The sequence below is a fragment of the Schistocerca nitens genome, chromosome 2 (assembly GCF_023898315.1).
Source record: "Schistocerca nitens isolate TAMUIC-IGC-003100 chromosome 2, iqSchNite1.1, whole genome shotgun sequence".
Lineage (NCBI taxonomy): Eukaryota > Metazoa > Arthropoda > Insecta > Orthoptera > Acrididae > Schistocerca > Schistocerca nitens.
In genome coordinates, this window is record NC_064615.1 from 887,582,037 (window position 1) to 887,609,653 (window position 27,617).

General features: G+C 42.1%; 1 protein-coding gene across 1 annotated transcript in view; it reads left to right on the forward strand.

The window, feature by feature from the left end:
- LOC126237195 (CD82 antigen-like) overlaps window positions 1-27,617 on the forward strand; it is a 326,754-nt gene that overhangs the window by 236,840 nt on the left and 62,297 nt on the right. Inside the window, exon 3 of the mRNA XM_049947074.1 lies at window positions 12,343-12,447. Within this exon, the coding sequence (XP_049803031.1) occupies window positions 12,343-12,447 (105 nt within the window). The remainder of the gene's footprint in view (window positions 1-12,342; window positions 12,448-27,617) is intronic.

Here is a 27,617-nt window from a genome sequence, read left to right on the forward strand (position 1 = left end):
AATTGTCGTTAATGGAATTGAATATTTTGTTCCTATAAAATAAAAACGTTTTACTAGATTTGAAATGAGTGATCGCTTCCTTAAGACAGGTCCTTCAAATACATGAAAACAAAGATTTGTTACCAGAATGAGATTTTCACTCTGCAGCGGAGTGTGCGCTGATACGAAACTTCCTGGCAGATTAAAACTGTGTGCCCGACCGAGACTCGAACTCGAGACCTTTGCCTTTCGCGGGCAAGTGCTCTACCATCTGAGCTACCCAAGCACGACTCACGCCCGGTCCTCACAGCTTTACTTCTGCCAGTATCTCGCCTCCTACCTTCCAAACTTTACAGAAGCTCTCCTGCGAACCTTGCAGAACTAGCACTCCTGAAAGAAAGGATATTGCGGAAACATGGCTTAGCCACAGCCTGGGGGATGCAGGAGAGCTTCTGTAAAGTTTGGAAGGTAGGAGGCGAGATACTGGCAGAAGTAAAGCTGTGAGGACCGGGCGTCAGTCGTGCTTCGGTAGCTCAGATGGTAGAGCACTTGCCCGCGAAAGGCAAAGGTCCCGAGTTCGAGTCTCGGTCGGGCACACAAAGATTTGTTAGTTATTATACAGAAAAGGACTGTTGTAAATTATCCGGCTGGGAGAGGCGTAGAGCTTGTCGAAGATTATAATAAAAAAAATTATGAAAAACCAGAAACAGTAGTAGTGTGTGCTTCAGGTGGTGTCCGCGTAACAACCACGTTGGATGATGCTACGTGTAAAAATGAAGATTCCGGTATTCCGGCAGGCATACCTGGATCCGTCCGGCGGATTAACGACGACCGGTTGGCATGTGGTTTTTAGGCGCTTTCCCACATTCAGCTACGTAAATTCCGGGTTTGTACTCCACTCCCCCACTTAGGATTCGCAAAGATTTAGAAAACGTTTGCGCGCTTTGACACGTCTAACACTAGACGCAGACAGTTTGGTTACACAAATTCTGCATTGGTGGTGGTGGTGGTGGTGGTGGTGGTGGTGGTGGTGGTGGTGGTGGTATTTTGTTTGTGGGGCGCTCAACGGCTTGGTCATCAACGCCTGTGGAAATTACCAGTCTTTCCATTGTCCAGTCTCGACATTTTCCAGAACGATCGTGACATAAGGTGTACACAAACACCCAGTCCCCGGACAGAGAAATACCCCGACCCGGCCGGGAACCGAACCCAGGAACCTATGACCCAGAGGCAGCAACGCTAGCCACTAGACCAGGAGCTGTGGACTCTGCTTAGAGGGAGAGGGGGGCGGCGGCTGCGGCTGCGGCGGCGTCGGCGGTGGTTACAGGGTTAGCGACAGGAAAAGCTTGGCTATCTTATAATACACTGGCATAGGTATGTATATTCAAATTCAGAGATATATAAACAGACAGAAAACAGCGCGTAGGTCGGCAACGCATATATGACAACAGGTGCCTGGCGCAGTTGTCAGATCCGTTACTGCTGCTACAATGGCAGGTTATCAAGCTTGAAGTGAGTTGTAACGTGGTGTTATAGTCGGCGCATGAGCAGTGGCGCACAGCATCTCTGAGGTAGTGGAGATTTTCCCGTACGACCATTTCACGAGTGTGCCGTGAATATCAGGAATCCAGTAAAACATTTAATCTCCGACATCGCTGCTGCCGGAAAAAGATCCTGCAAGAGCGGGACCAACGACAACTGAAGAGAATCGTTGAACACGACAGAAATGCAACCCTTCAGCAAATTGCTGCAGATTTCAATGCTGGGCCCTCAACAAGTGTCAGCGCGCGAATCATTCAACGAAACATCATTGATATGGGCTTTCGGAGCCGAAGGCCCATTCGTGTGCCCTTGATAACACAAAGCTGTAAGCCTTCATGAGCCCCTCAACACCGACATCGGACTATTAATGACTGGAAACGTGTTGCTTGGTCGGACGAGTCTCGTTTCAAATTGTATCGAGCGGATGGACGTGTAGTGGTACGGAGACAACCTCATGAATCCATGGACCGTGCATGTCAACAGGGGAATGTTAAAGCTGTTGGAGGCTCTGTAATGATGTGGGGCGTGTGCAATTGGATTGATAAGGCCTCCCTGATACCTCTAGGTGAGACTCTGATAGGAGACACGTATGTAAGCATCCTGTCTGATCACTTGCATCCATTCATGTGCATTGCGACATACTTGGGAAATTCCAGCAGGACAATGACACCCCACACGTTCGAAATTGCTACGGAGTGGCTCTAGGAAAACTCTTCTTAGTTTAAACACTTCCGCTGGCCACCAAACTCCCCAGACATGAACATTATTGAGCATATCTGGGATGCCTTGCAACATGCTATTCAGAAGAGATTTCTATCCCTCGTACTCGTACGGGTTTATGGACAGCCATGCAGAATTCAAGGTGTCATTTCCCTTCAGCACTACTTCAGCCATTAGTCGAGTCCATGCCACGTCGTGTTGGGGCACTTCTGCGAGCTCGCGGGGACCCTGCACGACATTAGGCAGATGTACCAGTTTCTTTGGCTCTTCAGTGCATTATTAATATTGCCACATCCGATAGTTAAAATGCCGACCCGTGTAGGTACTGGGCCACGCCAAAAGAAAAACAAAGTTATATCTGGATATAGTCATGATTTTCCGGAGTACAAAAAATCTTACAAAAAATAAGAATTTTTAAAAGAAGTTATTTTCTCTTCATATGTGCACCACAAACATAGTAACTTTGTATAGTGTACTATTAAAGGTTACGTGGGAATGTTTTTGTGTTGCGATGGAAATACGAAGTTCCTGAAAGAGTACGTGTGGAACACAACATGGTATAAAAGTGTAACGTGGATCAATGGAATTTCGGAGGAAGAAAAGGGAGGCATTTGAAATGCGATGCTATCAGAGCGCGTTAAAAATTAAGCAAGCAGGTGGGTTACTTAATGGAGAGGGGCAGCAAAAAGAATAGTTGGTGAATAAAATATATCGGAAACACCGGAGGAACTAATTGCAATACAGTCTTGCTGGGAAGTTCCTGCAGAACGTTCGGCGTGTGTTCTAGTAGTAAAGTGAAATAGAAACAGGAGCCGACAGATAGACAGTGAGCGGTTAGTCCTCCGTAGAAACAGAAGAGTGAAGAGAATTATGTCTCTGGACAGAGAACGTCTGCCTAGGGATTTGAACTATTCTTAGAGTAGAACATAAAGACAAAAGATCGGTTTTCTTCCAACTTTAGTTCAGGGAATATTATTTAGTTTGTGTTCATGGAACTGTAGTCAGCACCGGACAAGTAGGCTAAACTTCCATTCTACAATTGCTGAAAACATCGTTACCAAAGTTGAGAAATATATTTTACTATACACTATTCTGGGTTACTTCCTTTGTTTGTGTGTGCTGCCCTAGGACCCCCGCATCCGTCCTACCACGACCCTTTATCAGCGGCAGAGAAAGTGGACTCTCCCCTGTTCACAGGTGCATATTGAATAAAACTGGATAGTAATTTATTCTTTTAAGTTTGTTGGGAATAGTTCGAAAAAGACGAGTCATAAATGTTTTACTGAGAAATAAGAGACTTATACCATGAATCTCTTAATCAGTGATTCGAAGAGTCTATGATACTAACAATAAATTCAAATAAAGACTAAAATCATATCGGATTGACAAATCTTTCCATTCAAAAGAATAATTTCTGTGTGTGTTGCTATAAAATTCAATTTTAACTAACGGAAAAGCTGTTCATGTAATCAGAGTGAAGCCATAGTTTTAACTGAAAAATGTATGAATTAACTGAAAAAATATAGACACGATCTTAATTATAGCGAGAGGCTCCAATTACTATCCTTGGAACATGGAAGTAATTAAGAGATGGTCAGGAACTTACATGTGCATTGGAGGAAACGCTACGTCGGAGCGATCGTCTGTGCCATAAATTTTGAGAACAAGTTTTTTGGGAAGACTGAACAGCAGTGCTGCTTTCTAGTGAGTATATCTCGTCTCGCATAATGAGCGTGTGAATACGGACGTGTGCCGAAACAATCACTTTCCCTCTTTTCCTACGCGAATCGAATTAGACAGAAGGGGGTGGCTGATGCTGGAGGTAGAGAAAAAGCTGTGAAGTAGAATCTGAAGCTATATTAGATAAAAGATAGGAAGTCATTTCTGAAAGTATTTGTATGGAGTGTAGCCATGTATGGAAGTGAAACATGGACGGTAAATAGTTTGGACAAGAAGAGAATAGAAGCTTTCGAAATGTGGTGCTACTGAAGAATGTTGAAGATTAAATGGAGAGATCACATAACTAATGAGGAAGTACTGCATAGAATTGGGGAGAAGAGAAATTTGTGGCACAACTTGACTAGAAGAAGGGATCGGTTGGTAGGACATGTTCTGAGGCATCAAGGGATCACCAATTTAGTATTGGAGGGCATCGTGGAGGGTAAAAATCGTAGGGGGAGACCAAGAGATGAATACACTAAGCAGATTCAGAAGGGTGTAGGTTGCAGTAGGTACTGGGAGATGAAGCAGCTTGCACAGGATAGAGTAGCATGGAGAGCTGCATCAAACCAGTCTCAGGACTGAAGACCACAACAACAACCTTTATTACTTAAAGGTGACGATAGTGATTCCAGGTAATGGGATTACACTTTAAATGACTGTTTCGATCTTAATACTTGCTAAGTGCGGCATTGTATTGTTATACCCAACTTTGTTCAGTCAAGAACGTTGCATTGAACATCGATACATTGAACAATATATTATCAGACAGGAAAGACGGTAGCTTCGAAGTTATCGAGAAAGGCTAGTTCAGTAGCACAATGGCTCCGCGTTTGTAATGTAGTTGTGATGTGGAAACTACTGTTCACGAAGGTAATCACTCCATACTGAGGTCTGTGGAATTTAAAAACTTCACTCGTTGTACCTCAGCGTACTTTGATATTAGTTAGCGAAACGGGAAAATTTAATGGACATATTAAGCAAACACAAATAAAAAAAAATTAGATTGCAACTTCACGTGCTGAAGTACAGCCGACAACATGGCTTTGCCGGTGTGCAGTAGTTGTACGTTGACTGTGCAGAATGTTGGCTCGTAACGGATCTCATGAATGCGATCGCGCTGCTTTCAGACGCTGGCGCTTCGCCTTCGCGCCAGTGACGGTCCGCTTCTATTCATTACCACTCGCCTATCTCCGCTTTTAACTCGTTCCAGGCCCTTTCGCTCTCAACATCGCATGGCTTGGCAGGCATCCATGCCAATATTTATAGGCGGGTGAGGGTAGCGTCCTGACGATTCATCCAACCATCCCTCCCTCCCTCCCTCCCTCCCTCCCTCCCTGTCCCTCCTCATCTGTGTTCTAGCTGTACACCACCTGTTGCAGGAACTCTGGCTTGACATGAAGTGCGGTACGTGCTGTGACTCATATTTTCCCCGCCTTGACTGACTGCTGGCTGACATGCAGGAACTGCCACAGGTGTCGGTGGAGTTAATTCGTCGAAGTTTAGGGAATCAGATACGCGCCAGGAAATTGAAAGTTTCACACCATGAACACCCTGACCGAAAGCTACCAATCGAGTCGTATAGTCCAGCATGCCTGTAGGTTATGTTGACCACAATCTCATACTTTTGGGACCTTACTTTCAATACACAGACTATTAACGAAGAATGGAGCGAGTGTATGATGGCTTTTGGATATGCCTAATGTTAGTGGATCTTCTCGTGTAGAGATCGCAGCATGTCTAGAGGATGTGAGCATGAGAAACGTTTCTCCCTACTTTCTCCATTTCTGTGATAGGTGTTCATAGGAAAAATAATAGATTTGTAGAATTTTCTTAGGTTTAATTTTTCAAAGTATTTGGTTTATAGTCATCGGTAGCAGAGTTATTGTGCTGAAAGGGTCGTCTTGTCAGTGTCCCTTTAAATGTGGATCCACTTTTCTCAGTGGATTACTTCTCCTTCTGCGTCGGAAGGTGCTGAAAGAGATTTCTCTTGTTAGATATATACACTTGAGTAACGCACCAAGACACACTGAGGTGAGGTGACAAGACAGTCATGGGATAGCGAAATGTACATATGCAGATGGCGGTAGCATCGCACACAAGATATAAAAGGGCAATGCATTGGCGGAACTGTCAGTTGTACTCAGGTGATTCTTGTTAAAAGGTTTCCTATGTTATTATGCTCGCACGACGGGAATTAACAGACCTTGAATGCGAAATGGTAGTTGACGCATGGGACATCCCATTTCGGAGATCGTTAGGGAATTGAATGTTCTAAGGTATAGTGTCAAGAGTGTGACCAGAATACCAAATTTCAGGCATTACCTCTCACCACGGACAAGGCAGTGGCAGACGGCCTTCACTGTAACTACCAGAGCAGCAGCGTTTGTGTAAAGTTGTCAGTCCTAGCAGACAAGCAACGGTCCGTGAAATAACAACAGAAATAAATGTGGGACGTACGGCGAACGTATCCGTGAAGACAGCGCGGCGAAGTTTGGTGTTAATGGGCTAGGGCAGCAGATGACAGACGAGAGTGCCGTTGCTAACAGTACGGCATCGCGTGCAGAGCCTCTCCTGGGCTCGCTACCATATCGGTTGGACCCTAGACAATCGGAAGACCGTGGACTGGTCGGATGAATCCCGATTTCAGTTGGTAAGAGCTGATAGTGTGGCACAGACCCCACGAAGCCGTCAAAAGGCACTGTGCAAGCTGCTGGTGGCTCCATAATGACATCAAATTTGAACGTCACGCAAATGTTACGTGTATAAAGTGAGAAATTAATCATAAATATTTTTATTGTGGAGATGTAGAAAGTACTGCATTTTTCAGTGTACTCCCAGCTCACCCTGGGCAATCTGTTTACAAAGCCACCATATCCTCGTGTCATGTCAATTCATTTGTCTCTGTGTAAATCTTCTAATAGCCCTTTTCTTCTTCCTAATGTCTGCTTTCTAGGAACAATATCTTCCTTTGCATTTTTCTTTCCTTGTTTCATCTCCTCAGTTCGTTTTTCTTGTTGCGAGTTACACACTCTGATGTCTACGGTGGTTCTGGTGTTACCAGTCCGCTGTATCACCTCAATTCAGTTTTGATTTTGATAATGTCCAAAATAAACTTTGTAAGCCAATTCCATTTTCCTAAACATCCGTAGTTTGTGGTCTAGTGGCTAGCGTTGCTATCTCTGGATCTCGGGGTCCCGGGTTCGATTCCCGGTCGGGTTTCTCCGCCCGGGGACTCGGTGTTCCTGATCCTGTTTTTATTGCTCCTTTGTCTTGTCCATTTGGTTGTATCCATTATATTAGTCATAAAATAACATTAAATGAAATGTATAATTTTTTTTACTTTAAAAAAAAACATACTCTTGTAAAACTAGTAATAACATAAAACATTTTGCACATGTAAGGAAACTAGCATATCGGTCAGATGCATTCAATGCTGTGTTGAAAATGATTGTTCCGGTATCATATACAGCAACAATCTATTGGGGTTCGTCGGAGTATTTATCTGGGTACTGCTGTATGAATAAAAGCTCAGATTTTCAGGAAAGATAACAAAGCCGACATTGCTTGTTTAATAGATCGTAATAGCTTAAATGACCAGCTCGTTTAATCTGTCAATCTTCGGATAAGTTTACGAAATAACACTAGTTCAATTATGCACGCGCACCTGACAAACCACTTTATAAAAGCTGCCATTTCAAACCGGTTTCATACTACAAATAATTATAATTAAAACAGTATATTATTACGAGTATCGCTGGTACGTATAATTGTGATGAAGTACGGCTTTTGCTGTATCTTCTAGGCATTTACGTAAGTATCGTCAATAATGTTTTCGCGATGCTCGTTTCTAAAGTAGGGTGACCAAACGTCCCGGAAAACCGGGATTGTCCCGGTTTTCATCCCTGTGTTCCAGTGTCCCGGAAATTTGTTTCGGGAGACTCAAAAGTCCCGGAATTCAGTTTTTAAATACATTTCGTGAAACTTTCTCAAATTTTTGGGATTTCGCTGTATTAAAGGAAACACAACACAAGAAATTAATATATTTTATCTTATTTGTCTAAAACCTCCATTGTCCCATACTAGTAATTACAGTATCACTATTGATACTCAGGCAATAATTTACTTTGAGCGGTACTTTGGCCAACAAGTAGTAAGTTGTATTATTGTAACAGAGCTATGAAACCGTCAGATTGTCGCACCACTTACACACTGTCAGAACAGTGCAGTAGTTGATGTTTTGTCAGACAAATTGCAATACTTTTTCCTCATATTAGTGGTATTATTGCTGCAGTACTGTGAAACGCAATGCCGAAACGTGCCTGCAAGGTCAGTGACTGTTATTCCAAGGAATGGAATTTCATTAAGAAATGTCGTTTTGATTACGAAGCAGTGTTCCGTATGTAACTGTTTTATTAGTATGTCATGGTGGACGTTCCGACGTAGTTTGACCACATCAGGTCAAAGAAACACATTAACAGATACAGTGCACAGAGCTGCAGTAAAACTGTACAAAATTATTTTGTGAAACATCAGTCAAGTGAAGAGACGAAAGTTCGAACAGCCGAGCTTACACTAGCCTACCACACGGTAAAACATCACCAAACTTATAGATCTAGTGATTGTACTAATAAGCTTAACAGCATTATGTTTGATTCTTCCATTGCAAAAAAGTTTAGTTCAGCAAGAACTAAAGCGTCAGCCTTAGTGAAAGGAGTTATTGCTGCCCAGAGTGTAAAGGAAAGCCTTGAATACATCAAAACGTCATCTTTCTACGGGATATCCACTGATGCCAGCAATCATAAGGCCACTAAAAATTTTCCGTTTGTTGTTCAGTTTTTCCATATTAATCAGGGAATTCAGACCAAACTTTAAGGGGAGTTCCCTTCCTAATGAAACATCTGACGAAATTTCAAGATTTTGTATGAATACTACCGAAATGTTTGATCTTGAGAAAAATAAATGTGACATTTTGTGGAGACAACACTAACACAAACTTTGGTGGTTTAAGAAGACAAGGCAAATGCAACGTATTTACCAAATTAAGAGCAACACTGCATGAAAACATTGAAGGCATAGGGTGCCCTGCACATGTTTTACACAATAGCGTGCAGACATCTGCTGACAGTTTAAGCTGTGCTGTGGAAACTATCGTCATGAAGGTATACTCACACTTTTACATATATACTGTTAAAACAGAGAGGCTTAAGGAGTTCTGTGATTATGTGAGAACTGAATATATGAATGTAATGTGTCACTCGAAAACTCGCTGGTTATCACTGTTTCCAGCAGTTGAAAGAGTAATCCGCCTGTTTTAACCGTTAAAAGATGTTTTCCTAAATGAAGACAAAGCTCCCAAAATAGTGGTTCAGTTTTTCAGTAACCCTTTGACTGAAGCCTACTTATGGTTCATTCAGTCAACTTAGCACTTTGCAGTATGGGATAAAGGAAATTGAGGGAAACACGAAAAGTGTAATATAGGTAAATGATGTTTTGAAAAATACTCTGGAAATTGTTACTAAGAGGAGAGAACAGCAGTTGATTTCTTTTAATGTTAAATCTGTCCTTAAAAGAGCAGAAGTATCAGAAGCAGCGGAAAGGAGTTTTAGAGAAGTAGTTAAAAAGTTTTATGACACTTGTGTAGAATATCTCAGCAAGTGGAGCACCTCATATTTACCCTGATCTCCGGTGCTCCGGTGTTTGATTGGATGTTACTGAAGAGAGTGCCAAAATGGGAAAGTGTTGAAGAGACAGTTTCTTATTTGAAGAGTTAAGAGATTGAAATCGATGATTCCATTCTCTTTGATCAGTTCGGCATACTGACAAATTTTGTTGAAGGAAGTCTTCACAAGTGGAATGATGAAAAATAAACACCATTGAAATGTCATGAGAAGTGGGTGAGTTTTTTTAAAAGCTATGACTGTCTTCAGCATTACTCTGAGTTGGTAATAATTGCAAGGTATTTATTTGCAATCCCAGCCCATAATGCCAATGTGGAAAGAATATTTTCGTTCATGAATATCCAGTGGACCTATGAAAGAAACAGAATGGGGGTGGACTCTCTTGAAGCAATCCTGCAGGTCCTCTACAACTACAAAATGGATTGTGCCGAGTTTTATCACTGTGTCTCAAAGAACAAAGACATGATCAAGAAGGCTGGAGGCAGTGAAAAATACCCTTTTCTCCAAGGACAGTCAATTCCATCTACAAGTGCTCAGTAATATTAAAGCTCATGTTAATATTAATTGTGTGAAAGTTGAATGGCTGTAAAATTTCATAAAATCGTAATACATTTCTTTATTACTGTATGCGTTTATTAAATGTCATTAATTATACAGATAATCTAGATTGATAAAATCTTTTGTATCCTCTCATTAGTTATAATAATCGGATTAACAAAATGTATCAACAAAACATTAATATTTAAAATTAAGAAACCTGGGTACATGTGGAATTAGGTGTCCATTGGCACCCGCGTGAATGTATCCCGGTTTTCACCGAAAATAATTTGGTCACTCTACTCTAAAGTCACCATAGTTGATACTAAAACTAACTTTTATAAAAGCTGATTAGACGTTTAATAGCTTCCTGTTCATACATGTTCTTCCTCATAAAATTCTTCATGTAATTTATCCATAATACACAAAAAATACAGTACACCAAATAATACGATATGATCGTAACTTCATAATAAAAATGAAACTGTACGAAAATTTCACTGTATTTTTATCATTTATGAAACAGTTGTTGGAATATTGTAACAGTTTTTTTTTAAAAAAAAACCTTGTGTCGCATTGTGGGACAGAGTTCAAGCACAAATATTTAGTTAGATTCCGGTAACCCACACGTATTTTTGTTAGTGATTTCTCTTCGATGTAGTACTTCTTTAGCCGCCTTTATATCAGGAGGTTAATGTTTGACATCGCCCATGTGACCCATACTAAGTCCTCGTTTTATTTTTTTGCTTTCGCTGTACCTGCTTTCTCCGCATATTGCCAATGCACAAGTAGCTGCTCTGTTACTAAGCTGCTTGCAGTTCGTACTTTTTTTTTCTCTTGGTTCCACGTGTCTGAAAGCCAAAGTATTTGTGGAAACAATTGGTAGAGTTGAGGTGATACACACAAAGTTCGTTTTAGACAGTGAATGATGATAGCTGCGATACTAAATTCCAGAAAAAAGAGAAGCTCTGTAAGACTATTACCGTTGTTCGCTCTCGGTGCTCCATGTGGAAGAGCACTGACTGCAAAGGGTTGCAGTCAGTCCCAAAAGTCCCGGTGTGTGATTCTAACGAATCATAAATACCCCTAAGGAAATGTCCAGACATTTTACTCGTACTGATGAGAACGGATATGACGGGCTCCTCTATAGTCCTTAGAAAGCAAATTCCTGTTGCGTTGTAGTGTAACGTCGTAAGTTTTATATAAATGATTTTCTTTTGACATATGACCATGTGCAGACTTCGTCACCTACGTCAGTTACAACACGCTTCAAAATTATTTAAATTCTTTTTAAATTGTCTCTGAATGGTTCTTGAACGAAACTGTAAAACATAATTTTAGTCGTATGCGCAGACTTACGTCACTCAGTCCAATTGGTTTGCGCGAACTTTTTCAATTTAGATGTCGTTTGTTTCTTCTCAGAAATTATATTAATGCATGTGATCTGATTTAATAAGTATTAGAACCACATTGAATAAACTTTCGAGATTCAAACTCGCGATGAACGTTGTCAAAAATTACTAATCTTGTCAAATAAATTACGTAACATAATTCTTTATAAATAAATTCTCGGACACACGTATTTAAACTTTAGTAGCATCCACTAGTTTATTATCTTCCTACATATAGACGTGAACCTGAGCCTTGACAAGACAGAACTGAACATTTACAACATGGTTAACTTTCTATGACGTCATTGTTGTACAAACATTACAAATTCTTATTCTTTTTCAATTTTAGAAGCACGACGCAACAACCCGGTTTCAGGATCTTCTGTTGCTCTTTGGCTGTCGACCCGCGACGTATAGTGGCCAGCAATTTTCTCTCTGGTCCCGACAGTGAAGATGCTGTCCCCGTTCGTTGCGCCGCCCTCTCCGTACATGAAACATAAAAAATAAATACAAAACTTTCGATAATTCACAGCCATTTCAAATATTACAAAAATTCATAAACAAAAACTAAATTAAACTTATATTCACCTGCAAACTGGGCTGACACTGGTGGATGGATGACGCTTCAATTTCACGTCCCACTACAGCGTGTTCTTGTTTGATTAGCTGCTTTTAAGTATGTGGGCTGCATATAACCTAGTTGTTCATGATTTCGGTATTCAGTTGAAGTATCTGTGTATGTGTGTCCTAATTTCTGTTTCTCTTTATTTCAGCTTGCAGGAGCAGCGGTATTGGCTGTGGGAATATGGATTGCAGTGGACAAACATTCCTTCATTCAAGTTGCTAATGTCATACAGAGCGAAGAACTGCGATTACAGGTAAGGCTGTGTGTGTGTGTGTGTGTGTGTGTGTGTGTGTGTGTGTGTGTCAGATACGCTTTTCAGACTTACAGCCGCCAAAAAAGATTCCAGTGAGGCTGAAAATGGCCAGTACGAACATATGAGCATTTCAGACGAAGCAGCTGAAACAGTTTGCCTAACCTCAGCGGCATGGGAACATACTCGAAGTGGTGGAGGCATGGTGTTGCATGGGGGATATAATAAAGAGGAAAAGTATTCATCTGAAAAAAACTCGTCGGAAAACAGGATGGTTAAAAAGAGTGGAAAAGAAACATTCAACCAATGAAATATCACTGATATTTGTAGTTCATTAACCCGAAAATATTTATTTGATCAGAAAACGCAAACGTTCATAAAAACACTTCCGCATAACAGCCCCCCAGCGAAGCAACCTTTCCTTGACTATTTCTCAAAAATCGCAATAATTGGCAAACTCGTGAATACGTGTCCTCTATGATAAGCTCTTTCAGGCCAGGACTGAAACATTCGGCAGTGGATCTCAAAAACAAAGTACCCGAATCTGTGGTGAAAGAGGTTAAAGATGCAGCTGAACTGCAGCAAAATATGCTGACACTCAAAATAAATGAAACAAAATGGAAAGTTCGACATTTTCTTTGCAGTGTAAGTGATTTACAGCCATTCAAATAACATAAACGTGAAGGTGCAGCTCCAAAAATTTGTAGATTTATTAAGTTACAGCGGCAGTACATTATTTTCACTTTACCTGAGCAGCAACGTAATAATATAGGGGCTGGGTGGTGGTCGTATCTTCGTGCTAGCCAGTATGTTGCTGCGACTCACGAGTAACAAATCAGACGTAATGAGGGCTCATGGGAGTAGTTCTTTTTTTTTTGTGCTTCTGAGGGTACAGCACTCAATAGAAAATTCCACCATCATAACACCGACGTAGCGTGGCGGAAGGCTATACCGTTCGCGGAAGAGCGTGTTGTCTCCACGAAATCGAGCAGAGAAGAGACGGCTACCACTCATTGGATCCCATTTAAAGAACCATATCTACAGATACAGCAGTAGGCTAGCAAAACTGGAACTAATTTTTGTGACCGACCGAACTTTGCCTTCGCGCAGCAAGTTCTTAAGGAACCGCTCTGATATTAGGTTGCAAGATATGGTGAACAAGATGGTTTGCAGTGGCGTGCTTCAGCTGACTTCTGTGGTTAGTACGTTTTCACCGAATCGGATGTGTCAGTTACCCGTTAAATCTGGCTGATGAAAGGTCGTCTTTAGAAATTATATGGTGCTCCAGCTACTCCGTCCCACCCCTGTGTACGAACTTGAACTTCGATCCTTGCTAGGTGGTGCTGAAGTGTTAAGATCACGACGATTATTTCGATCTTCTAAATAAACGCCAGACTTTAATTTCCACTTCCATATTTAAAGTCTTAAAATCTCACAATGTCAGATCCAAATGATTGTAACTCCAAATAGTTTCATCAAACATCAGCACATCCGATACATAACGTCTGACTTTGGGCCGTACATCAAAGTTTCTTTTTAACGTAAGAGATTCATTTGTTCTGGGTACTCGTTGACGTTGTCGGCGGCCCTTTTACTCAGAGCTGTCCAGGACACGGCTAACTCGGATTGCCAAACCACACATACAGCCTCGTACGGCAAGTGAACACCGCATATAGCACAACTGCTACCCTTACTGTTACGGCGCACGAAGTCTCTACACAAACACAGACCGGGGCGCATAGTATCTTGTAAACTACTTTACAAAATCCCCTATCACGATCATCTTTAGCTAGTACTAATACCCATAGTGGACCAGGGTATTTGATAAAACACCCTCTTAAACTACAAACGCTCACGCAAGTTTTTAACGCAAATTTAATCTTGCAGCCATAGTCCTGGATGTGAAGGTGAACTCCTATTCGCAAAATGGTTCAAATGGCTCTGAGCACTATGGGACTTAACATCTGAGGTCATCATTCCCCAGAACTACTTAAACCTTACTAACCTAAGGACATCACACTCATCCGTGCCAGAGGCAGGATTTCAACCTGTGACCTTAGCGGTCGCGCGGTTCCAGACTGAAGCGCCTTGAAGCGCTCGGCCACATCGGCCGGCTCCTACTCGCAAAGATTTCGTTTGAATGGAAGTCACCACCTTGGTTACCGTTTGTAATTTACTAATCGCAATACTCATTTGCACCTCAAAAAATTAATATCCAAATTTAAGTATTTAATGACATGGTTTTTCTGTGCATAATCACAAACGTGATGTCGCCTCTCCTTACTGTTACGAAATAAGTTCGTGAGAAACCGAGCTAGGTGGCGCAGTCATCAGCGCTGTGGACTCGTATGCTCGAGGACGACGGTTCATATCCACGCTAAGCCATCCAGATTTAAATTTTTGTTACTTCCCTAAGTCGCTTCAGGCAAATGCCGGGAGGATTCCTTTGAAAACGATATGCAGTCCGAGCATGTGCTCCATCTCTAGTAACGTCGATATCGACTGGACGTTGAACCCTAGTCTTCCTTCCTTCCTTCCTTCCTTCCTTCTTTCCTTTCTTTATCCACGAAAGGTGAGCGACATAGGAATCATGTATGTTCGCGAAGACCTTCTGACAAAGTGGAGGTTACGTGTTTCAGAAACACCCAGGATATACTTGTGCAGTCAAGCAGCAGGAAGCAGACAGGGGTCTATTAACCTAGCACTGCTTGTGTCTAGTCTAGCGGAAAGTCATCACAATATATTCGCAGTGAACCATTGCAGCATGCGGATACTCACGGGGACAAAGAAACTGACCGGCCAGGAGTACCTGAAATAATTGTACCATTAGATAATTAAAATATCTGCCAGGTATGACGCCCGAATGTCGCAGCCAGTTGCGACATATGGCCAAAGAGTAGACATGTGTAGTAGTGAGTTACAGGTAGGGCTTTCGTGAATATGACAGCACTTCCTGAGATAAGACTTGGAGCGAGGGAAGATGTACGCTGCTGGACATATGAGAGGTCGCACAAGAATTCAGGTTTCAGTGGTCAACAATGTCTCGGTCCAATAAAATCTTTCCTGTTACAACCTGCGGCACTTCGACTAAATCACTCGAGCTTTCGATGGATGTCTCCGCTTTCGTCATCAGGAGTTAAAATCAGTGATAGCCAGGATTGGCGCGGTATTCTGGCTTAAATACTGTAGATCTAATGGCAGCATCTGGTACCTGAGAGGGCCGGATCAATGCATGCACGGAAGAAGTTGGGCAACTACGCGGATTGGGGCCCACGAGGAATACGGGCTCCGCGACAAACTTGGGATGTCACATTGGTCACATTAACCGCCATATTTCGCGAATGATCGGCTCCATGCAGGGCTCACGGAAAATCAGTATGTCGTGAAAAAGTACCCACTACAGATCTTAACATCGTCGTTTGCTGTCGAGGGCTTGCATGCGTTCACACGCACAGTTAAATTGTTAAACTCGTGTGAAATAGCTACTCGCTCCCAGCTGCAGACGGCTGCTAGCTCTCGTAAGACCTGTAGTGTGACGTATGCGCCACGGCCGTTCTTTCTCGTGGGCCTCGCGGGGGACCGAGTGACGTCACTTTCAAAACCACCGCTCCCACGTCCTATGTCTTTGCTTTCGCTCCAAAGCCCGCCCCGCCCCATGCCGTATTAATTGTGGACCCTCGTACATTGGACAGAGCTGCTAGGAGCTGCCCACTTGCCTTCCGCGCATGCCTCTCTCCGGCCCTTTCTGGGAGGTTCCAGACTCCGCCGTTGCATCTATAAAAGCAGAAAACCGTGCCAGCTCCAGCAGTCAGTGATTTTAGCTCCTGATGGTGATGGCGGAGACAGCGATCAAAAACTCGAGTATTTTCTTCGAAGTGGCGCGGCTTGTAAGCCGAGATAATTTTATTGAAGCATGCCAGCGTGGAAGGCTCAGGACTCGAGTGTCCAGGTATCTTCACTATTGTGGAGATAAGTGTTCAGAGAGACACAAACTGCCGGACAGGGCAATAACAATGCTGACGAACGGAAGTCTTCTTTCCCCGCGTAACCATACAGGGAGAAAGTCTACTGGGAGTTACACCGCGCCGATTTGAATGTGGGAAGTCAGGAATTCATATCTGCGAAGACTGTGCAGACACAAATGCATAGCATAGGCTACAGCAGTTGACGGAAACCACAGCATGTGCTTTCCTACGACTTCGTCACTCAGCGTGTAAGTTTGTATCATCACGGAAATTCCCTGTAGGATGACCTAGTTTGTGATGAGTCTTTAACCTTTTAAGAAAGTTGCATCCTAGAGAGATAAATGTGGCAGTAGAAACCCTAGGGAATATTGCACACTTCTGTGTTAAATTGAATGAAGTAGCTTGTGCTGGAACATGTCTTATCAACTGAATACATATTGCTTTGCTTCTTTGGACTGGAGAAGAGGGATTAGGCTTGTAGAAGCAACACTTGTAATAACGCCTTACATATATGCAAATGTCTCTGGCATAAAGTCTGGGTTAACTGGAACTGGGCTAATTTACATCTTGATGGCAGGATTGCCGCCTTGCGAAACCTGTTGAGCACGCGTCTTTGGCGGCAGATGCCGTACACGGATTGGAGGTCTGTAACTGGTGTTACCTGTGCTACAAAACTGGCCTCTGAAGCCTCCTTTCTACAAAAGTCCTCGTTGCTGAGTTTAGCACGAGCGATGATTTCTAAATGCGTGCTCATTTGCGGACAGAAGTTTTCTCCTTCTCGAGAAAATGTATCGTATTCGAACTTGTAATATGTCCAAGTTTTCGCTAGCATAATGACGTTAAGGATATTGGTCTGTAATTCTGCTGGTCTGTTTCTCTTACCCCTCGGAAATACGGGAGTCAGCTGCGCTTTCTGATAGTAGCTTCAGACTTAGCTCTGGACTGGTGATTAGTCCTAAGCACAAGCTAAGGAAGCGGTCAAAACAGAATAGCAATCTCTATAAAACGAAATTTGTGTGTCTGATGGAGCTGGCGACTTCCCCCCCCCCCCCCCCCCCCCTCAACTTTCAGTTGCTTTTCAGCACCAGGGTCACAGTTTCTATGTCCTCAGTATGCGAGTTCGTACGGTGGGTGAAATTTAAAGCTTCATCTTTCCTTGTGCTGCCTTCATTTGTCACACCAGACTGGCCGACGCGACGGATGACTAAATAATACTTCGGGCCGCTTAGCGATTTTACGTAGGACCAGAAATTTTCTGGGAATCTCGGTAACATTTTTCGCTAATCCGTGACTGTGGCAGCTGCGGTACGCTTCGCGCATCAGTCATTTCATAGACACACTACTTCATACAAACTTCCTTCTGCCGACATTGCTGTGATATTTTTTGAACCTAAAGTGCATAAATCAGTTTTTGTTAGAGTTTTCCGAATTTTATTTCCTCTACATCCATCAAATTGGAACTGAATGACGTCCGTTCATAAAAGCTAACTGGGGCGTATTGTAGCAAATCTAGTACAGGAGGAGGTGGAGCAGATACTAATTTATTAAAACGTTAATATTTACCACGTACTTTGGTAACGAGTAGTGTCCACACAGACGACATAGAATTAATGCTGCTGCTTACACAACACTTAGCACTTCGTTACAATATGATAATTTCACATCAGAGTAAAATAGTCTTTGACTGATACATAGTTCGTAATAACTGCTCTTTTCGCATGCATCTGGATCGCCACAAAAAAATATTGTCGTAAGCGATAAGTACAACTGATCGCTGATTGCATCGAGACGGGGCTGAGCGGCACTGCGCTCAGACATAAATGCAGCGACGTAAGCAGACACTTCGGGCGTGTATACACCGACTACTCAGATTCGTTGCTGCATCTTGCAGCGACTATCTTTACTTGTGGTGCAGTCTTGAGACACCAACTTTACCGTGAGACCTCGTTCTGCGGACGACACCTCACTAACAAGAACTGCTAATCCACTACTGTCAGCATAAAAACTTTCCTAGACATCTGTGGCGAAGAGTGGCATTTTTTGTAGGGTAGGCTGAGAATTACGAATTTCTAAAAAAGAAAACAGCTTTAAATCAAATCTTGTAAAACAGAAACACTGCAAAAGTAACTTAGTTAAATATTTTTACTAAGATTGAAACTACTACAAAAATTGTTATAAATGCATAAAAATATTTAACAGCTACTTATTCATAAATATGTAACAGTAATACATAGTTACATATTTTTATAAAGTTGTTCTATCCTTCTGCCCTTTTTCTGGGCGTAAAGATAAATGACAAGAGATATGAAATCCTGCCGAGTGGTTGATTATTTCATAGTTCCCTTCTCTATAGCCGAAATCGCAAAGTTTGACCTATCGTTTGTCATTGTGTTGCGAAGCTTCTTTTACTAGCGACAGTGGTTGCTGGAACTGCAAGAACCAGCGACAGTAATTTTACACATTCAGAGAACACGTTGTTTAATTCATTGCCTATAATGGATTTAAGGATGTCCGGAGGTCCTAAACGTTTATCCTAACTGCTGTAAATAAATGCAAGTTCTCAGTTTTTCATTGTCAATAAAAGGTATATTTTAACTAGTTTTCCAACTTCACGTATAGGGAAATTGTTTGGCCAACTATAACCTGGGAACTCTTTATCGTTTACAAATTCTGTAAAATGTTTCATGGAAGTCCTGGAATTTAGTTTCGAACTTTACTACTGCTGTGTCAATTCTTTCCGATACTAGCCTTCACAATTTCTAAATACTTAAGTTTCGTTAAAATTTCAGATACTCCTGCCGAATTCATAAGGCTCTTACATTCCACCAAGCATTTCAGAATAATTTCTTCACATCTTAGCCTTTCACCAACCTTAATGCAGTTCTCAATTTCAAGGTTACAGCGTCTTCTGTCCACAGTTCTACGTTGCAAGATGTCAAGCAAAATGCTTGTATGCTGGAAAATCGAAATGTACAGCTGCAATAGAAAAAGAAAAGTCCGGTCATCCAGCATACTATTTAGCCTAATTGCTTGATGTAATGAATTATCATCCCACCCTTCAATGTCTATCACATCAATTGATTGCTGCTCTTATGTCTGTATAGTGAAGAACAATGGTTTGTACAGCGCATGAATGAAAATATCTTGTTTCAGGAGGACATGTTAGTTTAAATCACCTTTCCCTCAGAATTTTGCTTTTTACAGGAACTGATAAAATGCGTAAAATCCTGGTAGATTTTCCACAAAAAATTTAAATTGCGTAATACTTTTGCAAGCACAGAGGACTAGGTTAAACTGATAGGCATAGCAGTGAACAGAGCGAGCATGAGGATAGCTTGTTTCACGATACAATTGACACCATCATTTTTCCATGCAATTGCACTGCAGTCGCATGTTTGCGATACTAATTATTATTATTATTATTATTATTATTATTATTATTTATTTTTTTGTCACTGTTGTAACTGCTTAGCACTTGCGACAAAACAGTGGCCACGCCTTGTGCATTCCAGTTTTTAGATTCGTAATAAAGCCTTACGAATCTCTTATATTTTTCCTGATTCGTTATTTACAAAACGAAACATTACACTAATCTGACGTCTAGTTGAGACACACGTTGTTTCATCGGTTTATACTATTTTTAACTTCACTTGAGATTTGTTCTTTAATAACAGCCGTAGGCCTAATAAAAGTTGTGTCGGAGAAAAGTGCCTTTAAATACTCCATCGGATAGTAAATGATCTTTCATGTATGAGTGTTCTACTGCTAAGAAACACAGAAGTTGTAAAAAATTTTTGTTATTTACCGACTCCACAGTTTCGTCATGACTTCAGAGAGCTAACTCTTGCCGTACTAAAAAGCAGATCGTCGAAATAAGTCTCCTCATTATTTTTGTTTCGATCAACCTTCTCGTTGTTTCAAAGCTTCCAAGCGTGTTGCTTCTTACTGTGCCTAGCTTGTTGTATTTAACAACTGCTGTGATATGTGAAATGGAACACTCATGCTTTTTAGCTTTCGAAAGGAAATTTTGAACACACTCTTTGCCTACTCCCAACTTTCGCCATTCAAAACCGTCATTACCCATTCAAAATAGTACACAGTGAAAACAAAGTTGTTCCTTACACCACTACCACTTAACCACGGTTTTGAATTGTACCACTGTGTTTGGAAACGACTTACAAATATTCCGTAAGATTTTTTTAGTGGACCGACGTGGCGTAGTCTTTCGTTCTTTCACCAGATGTTTACCTTCCAAAGAAAGACGAGAAAAGAATGCTGGGTTTTTAGTTTAAAAAATTTAGTGGGTCTTGTGATGAAATAAACGCGTCCGTTGGAGTTTCATTAGTGCCATGCTTATAACATAATGATTTGAATATTAGACAACTTAAATTTTCCTTTCGACCACACAGTGTCATGACAGATCGACGATGACACCTCACACGTGACAGGGCACGCCGAAATATACTTCACTAATGAGTTAATCACTATCACAGCTTACTACGTTTGACTACTTAATTCATGTTAGAGGTTCCACCATAAGCGTTTCTATGTTGATCTGAAAACCAAGACACGTGACAGAACTACCAATGTTTGAAATAAGTGAGGCTGCTAAATTTTAACCTGAGAAATAATGGAAATACATAAGGTATTTGTCATCTTGCAACAACATTCAATGAGGCATTCACCTTTGTTCTATGAATTATGACTGTCTTCTTGTTCTTTTGTTTAAATAAAACACTTAAGTTAAGAGTCAAGGTTTTTTATTCTGCCCGTCTTGCTGCTAGCGTGCTAGACGGTGCGAAGTAGCGCTATCTGTTGTGGAACTCTGAAAGACTTGTCATTACCGCAGGCGTGTATCCACGTGCTGGCGAGAAGTAGAAACAAATCAAACGCCAGCTTTCAAAAACCGTATCCACGCTGTAGAAACTCCAGTCCACCACGTAGAAGAAACTGACTTACTGCACATGCTCATAAGCAGCACAGAATTCAGAGCTGCTATTGGTTACAAAGCTGGACGAGTGACTGGCGGGTCCATATACGAAGTTAAAACATAAAATGTTTGAAAAAGATTCACGAGGGTACGTGATCAGATGAGATTAAATTCAGTATAGACAAATGATTTTGAAAATTTTTGGGTAGGTTCGGCCTTAGAGGGCTAATAGACGCTTCGCCACTGAGACGCCTTGATGGATTTTTATAAACTTTACTAATCGTCGTAGCTTTGATGACATTGTGATGATTAATGCCTCTCTCTATTGACACTATCGACAGGGTTAGGCCTGGTCATATCTACTCGTTAAGTTAGTCTCCTCCAACTAATATTGCATGATTGCGGTAGATCCTGCGCTACTGAGCTTATACTTTATTTCAATGATTCTAAAATTGTTCAAGCGGGATCTAGTGGCCGGTAAAAAATCAGATGATTAATTGGTGTTGACCCTGCTCGTCCAGATAACTTCTCGCTCACTTTCGACCTCGATAGAATATTTTAGTCGATTGCAATGACCACACTTTCTGCTACGACGTCTATCCTGTCAATTCGATGTGTGTTTCGTGCCTCGCAAAATATTTCGCACTTTCTACTTCGTTTCACCCTGTTCTCGATTCCGTATGAAATTAGTGAGACAGCTTTCCTTGAAGAGGGTTCAAATGGCTCGGAAAACTATGCGACTTAACTTCTGAGGTCATCAGTCGCCTGGAACTTAGAACTAATTAAACCTAACTAACCTAAGGACATCACACACATCCATGCCCGAGGCAGGATTCGAACCTGCGACCGTAGCAGTCTCTCGGCTCCAGACTGTAGCGCCTAGAACCGTACGGCCACTTCGGCCGGCTTTCCTTGAAGAATGTAAATACAGGGATTTGATAACTTCTTCGGCAACTTACTGTTAACATCTTACATTCGGAGTTTCTTTACTTTGTTCTCGATCTAATTTTGCTATCTGCTTAGTCCTACGGAGGACTTCTCGTACAACAGAAGGAACAGAGGGGCCAACTATAACTGGCTGGATCAGTCAGGTCGAAGATCGGAGGGAGGCAACTGCATACCACCGACATTATGACCATCCCTATTAAAACACTGTTGTGTTTAAACCAACAATCGGTTTGATCACAGCTTCCCTTTTTTAACGGGACATTTATCTTAACATATGTGGTGGCGCATTTGTAACGAATCCTCAACACACAAATTTACGTAAAAAAAAGTGAAGAGGAAAGAAAGGGAAGAGAGAAGAGCGAGGTTAGTGCAGTTGGCGCCTACACTACATAGGTCGCACTGGCTCTCTCGGAGGCGTATCTGTGCAATGACTCAGGCGTTGGAGAAAGCAGCAGCACCTTTCAACGAAAGCCCCCCGTTTTTGTTAGACGCGCCGTTCTCACGGAAAAGATAGAAAGGAGGAGCCGAAAATCGGTTTCGGGTTTCGGTCCATTACTGGCCTGCTTTCGCAACGCGCACTCGGAAGGAAACAGCAACTTGGCACAATACCTGTCTTGTAGCCGTTTCCACTGTAGTTCGAAGGGCAACTCTGTAACGCTACGACACTTACTAGAGAAACCCCTACATAAAGCACTGTTCTTCGTCTAACCCTCTCCCCTGTATCGTTTGTTAATCCCACCTGGTAAGGATTCCAAACAGACTAACAATAAGATACGGTCGAACTAGACTTACGTAAGCAATTTCTCTTATGCCTGAGTTAGGTTTACTCAAGATTATTCCTATTAACCTCTCACATCTGCGGCTTCTTCTGGTAGTTTTAGGTGAACTTTCCACTTTAGGTCGTTCCGAACGAATACTCATCGATATTTTATGATCATTGCTATTTCCACTGATTTAGCGCCTATAGTTTCAGTGATACGAATGAGTGTTCCTACCCATTGATATCCAATATGTTGAATGTATTTACGTATAGGCTCAACTAACAGTCCTTGCACAAACTGCCGATCGTCTGCATGGCTTTCTGCACTTATCTGAAACTGTGGGCGGTAAAAGCCGAGTTTCTTCTGGAGGGTAAAATGATCAGATAACTTGAGGGAATGCAGCCGATGTTCCGACAGGTGCACACCCCACAACTGCAGCAAGAAAGTAGTGTGCAAGGAAATTGAAAACTACGCTATACAGAACACACACGCACTAGCGCCACCGCACTACCAAAGCTGACGACGTTGGAAGTTAAGTATTAATAACCAATGGGTGCGGTGGCTTTAACTTTGTCCCTCCGCTTTTGACAAGTAGATTGTGCAGCGCACATCTGATCTGTACTTAACTATAACCATTCTGACGAAAGCTGACTTCGAGATGGACTTAACTCAACTGACAAACTTTCAGGTTCTGAGAGTTTTGAGAAGACGTGGTTCCTGTGAACAAAAGTACGAAGCCTGATAGTGACAACTAACATCCTGCAGATTCAGGTCGGTCTGAGTAGGCTTCCTGTAAAAGGCAAGACGTGACTTGTTTATACGAGAGTGACACGTGGACGGTAACCAGTTCAGAAGCCGGCCGGTGTGGCCGAGCGGTTCTAGGCGCTACAGTCTGGAACCGCGCCCCCGCTACGGTCGCAGGTTCGAATCCTGCCTCGGGCATGGATGTGTGTGATGTCCTTAGGTTAGTTAGGTTTAAGTAGTTCTTAGTTCTAGGGGACTGATGACCTCAGATGTTAAGTCCCATAGTGCTCAGAGCCATTTGAACCATTTTTTTGAACCAGTTCAGACAGGAAGAGAACATTAAAACTGTGTGCTGGATCGGAACTCTAACGTGGGACATTCGCCTTTCGCAGACAAGTTTTCAGAAGACTGAGCTAGCCAAGCGGAACTCCCTACCCACAATTGGCCGCGAAAGGCGTAGATCCCAGGCTGGAGTCCCTGCGCGACACTATGTTTTAACCTGCCAGAGTTTCATATCAGAAAACAATCCGTTGCCGAGTGAAAATTCATTCTGGAAATGAGAGAATAGAACAGTTTGAGACGTCCTTCAACAGAAGGATGTTGATAAAATGGGTAGATCGGATAACCGATAGAGATATGTCGTATACCTTGACTAAAATAAGTGAGCTGTTGGTAATTTGGGGGCGGGGGGGGGGGGGGGTGTTTCAAAATGAATACATGGGTTTTAAGGGTTTGTGACATTTATTATATTCAACTTAAAATCGTAAATAATTCATCAAATGAAGGAACAACTCACAGCTTTCCTTAAAAGTATTCAATGTGAGCACCATTCGTCACACAGTCGATAGGGGAGTTTTTTCCAAACCTTGATCAGTGTGTCGGTAGTAATTGTTGCAACAATGCTGTTTCTAAAGCGGGGTAGATCAGCTGATAACGAAAGCACATACAAATGATCCTTTATGAACTCCCAAAGGCAGAAATGGCATGACGTCAGATCGTGTGTGAACGTGGTCATGCAAAACAAGGTCCGTAATCCGACCACTTGAGGCCAATCCAGCGGTACGGTAAAACGTCGTGTAACTAATCGTGTACTAATTATGCCAGTGAGGCGGCGCACCATCTAGCTGCTAATTTAAGTTCTGTGATTCAGTTTCTTCCAGTTCAGAAAAGAGCCATAGTTTTAGCGCATCAAGATAAGAAAAACCACTTACAGTTGCTTCATGAATAAAGAAAGGCCCGTAAACTTACCGCGGGGATAGGGCGCAAAAAACATTCAATTTAAGGAGTCTCATTGGAACTATACTATTTCGTGGTGATTTTCTGACCCCAAGATGCGCACATTGTGTGTGTTAACATTCTTTTTGTGAAGTGTCGATTCATCACTGAAGACGACACGATCCAGAAAATCGTCATGCATCAACATTTCGTTCGCAAAGTTGGCATGTAAACCGTAGTCTATAGGCTTTAGACGTTGTAATAACTGTAAACGAAAAGGACGTAGTTGTAAGAGTCTCTGTAGCCTTCCGAACTGGTTTCTTAGAGCTACGCTGAAAGACTATAACTCGGTCATCGCGTTATAAATATACTCTTGGTCGTTCCATATTCTGTCCTTTGTGCAGTTACACAAACATAACTTAGGAGTTGCTCTTTCATTTTATGTATTATTTGTACTTCTACGTTGAATGTAATAAATGTTACAAAGCCTTAAATCCCGTTTATTCATTTTTGAATCGCCATGCACACATACGGAGTCACTAAGGAATAGTTACTTGGTGAAGTGGGAAGTGTCCGGGAATGGGAGGAAAATTGTAGAGGGAGATCGAGGCTTCAAATAGTAAGCCGGTTCGAATGACTGTAGGTTGATATAATGCAGATATGAAGAGGCTTTCACAGAATAGACAACGATGGAGAGCTGCAGCAAACTAGTCTTCTGACTGAAGACCTCACGAGGAACGACCTGCTGTGGTCTGTCTGCTAGGAAGCCCTGAATCATCTCTGAGACCTTACCCGTTTTTGTCTAAGGTCGTATTGTGTTCGCTAAAAGACAATACGAGACTGCATCCAGTACTTTCTGAAAGTCACGGAACATAGAACGAACTTGGGCGTCGTTATCTACGTCTCTTTAGGCCTTGCGCACGATTAGCATAGCGGAGTCTTAGATCCTTGTCCGCAACCCAAAAGTTGACTTCTACAAAGGAAACTTTTCGCTCGCGAGTGTAAAGTGTGTATCGTAGTTCTAAAACAGATTGACGTCAGCGATCTAGGACTATATTTCTGCGCATCTGACAGACAACCATTTTTCAGAATGGGAATCAAATGAGTCTTAAGGCGTCAGCAGACGGACCGTATTTTCGAACGTCAACGTCGAGCGTACAGAGTTCAACGTGCTGCTGAACGTTCAGAAACGATGAGAGTTGTATATACGCAACGTGTGCCTCACGTAGCGTACGCATACGCGGTCGCAGCTCTCTCCTGCGGCTGTTGTATGCTATATCTTGCTCTCTGTAGTGCGCATAAATAAAAACTTTGATTTCCATGAATACGTTAAAAAACACAGGAAAGTACAATGGCTAATCAATGATATTCGCTTATAAAAGTTCCATTCCAAATAATGCCCTGAAAATTTATAATAGTTTTCGAAATAAGATAAAAATTGACACTTCCTGGCAGATTAAAACTGTGTGCCCGACCGAGACTCGAACTCGGCAGAAGTAAAGCTGGGAGGGCCGGGCGTGAGTCGTGCTTCGGTAGCTCAGTTGGTAGAGCTCTTGCCCGCGAAAGGCATAGGTCCCGAGTTCGAGTCTCGGTCGGGCACACAGTTTTAATCTGCGAGGAAGTTTCATATCAGCGCACACTCCGCTGCAGAGTGAAGATCTCATTCTGGAAAGATAAAAATTATTTCATCATTCTCACTTTCTAGTGAAACCCTAAATCATTCTTATCTGATCAGTGTTCGTATTTAGTAGCAGAGTCTTTACACCTTGTGAAATACGAAGCTTGAAATAAAGTACAAGTATCTTACTGCAAGATATCTTGTACATAAAGCCAGTCGAACAAACTCCCTCCTCAGAAAAAGTGCTCTTAGATTTACATATTACAGAATATACCTCCATTAAACCAATAAAGTATCAGAACCTATTAGAAAACGCGAAGGTCTGAAAAAAAAAATTGAGCCTACTGAGACGCGAACCAGGAACGTATCACCTGCTGCCTCACAATTCTGCGTCTGTACTCGTTATGCTGCACTAAGTACGAAAGGTTGACAACCGTATTTTTCACCTTACCATCTCATGAAAGCCTTAATCGTAGGTATGTTACTAAGTGACATCTAATTATAACAAATTGTACCAAGAACAATGAGTTTTTGATGGAACCTCAGTGTGTCGTCACCTTGGAACGTTATACTTTCGTAATACCCAAGCTACAATAATTCTTTAAGCAACAGTATGCGTCATTTTACTACAACAAATCGTGCAATTAACGACAAGCTTTAGAGAGATTGTCAATTTGCTGGTCCTTAAAAACGGTACACACATTGGCTTCTACTGAAAGCCAATGTGGCGTCTCGTAGCTCTGTATTGAAGATAGATGACGTCATGTAACTTAGGCAGCGTTTCTTCCATCTCATTGGTCTGCTCCTAACGTATGCTACATGTTGCTCTGCACTTTCGGAACTTTTTATAGGAAACTCGGCTCGTCAACATTCGAATGATGCACGGCCCGTGTACCGACGGCTTTATTCTAATCTCTTGGAAGTGTCTGCTGCTCTGTCTTGCTGTCAGCCAAGCTCTTAGCATTTGGCCGCGTCTGAAGTTTCTGGAACGC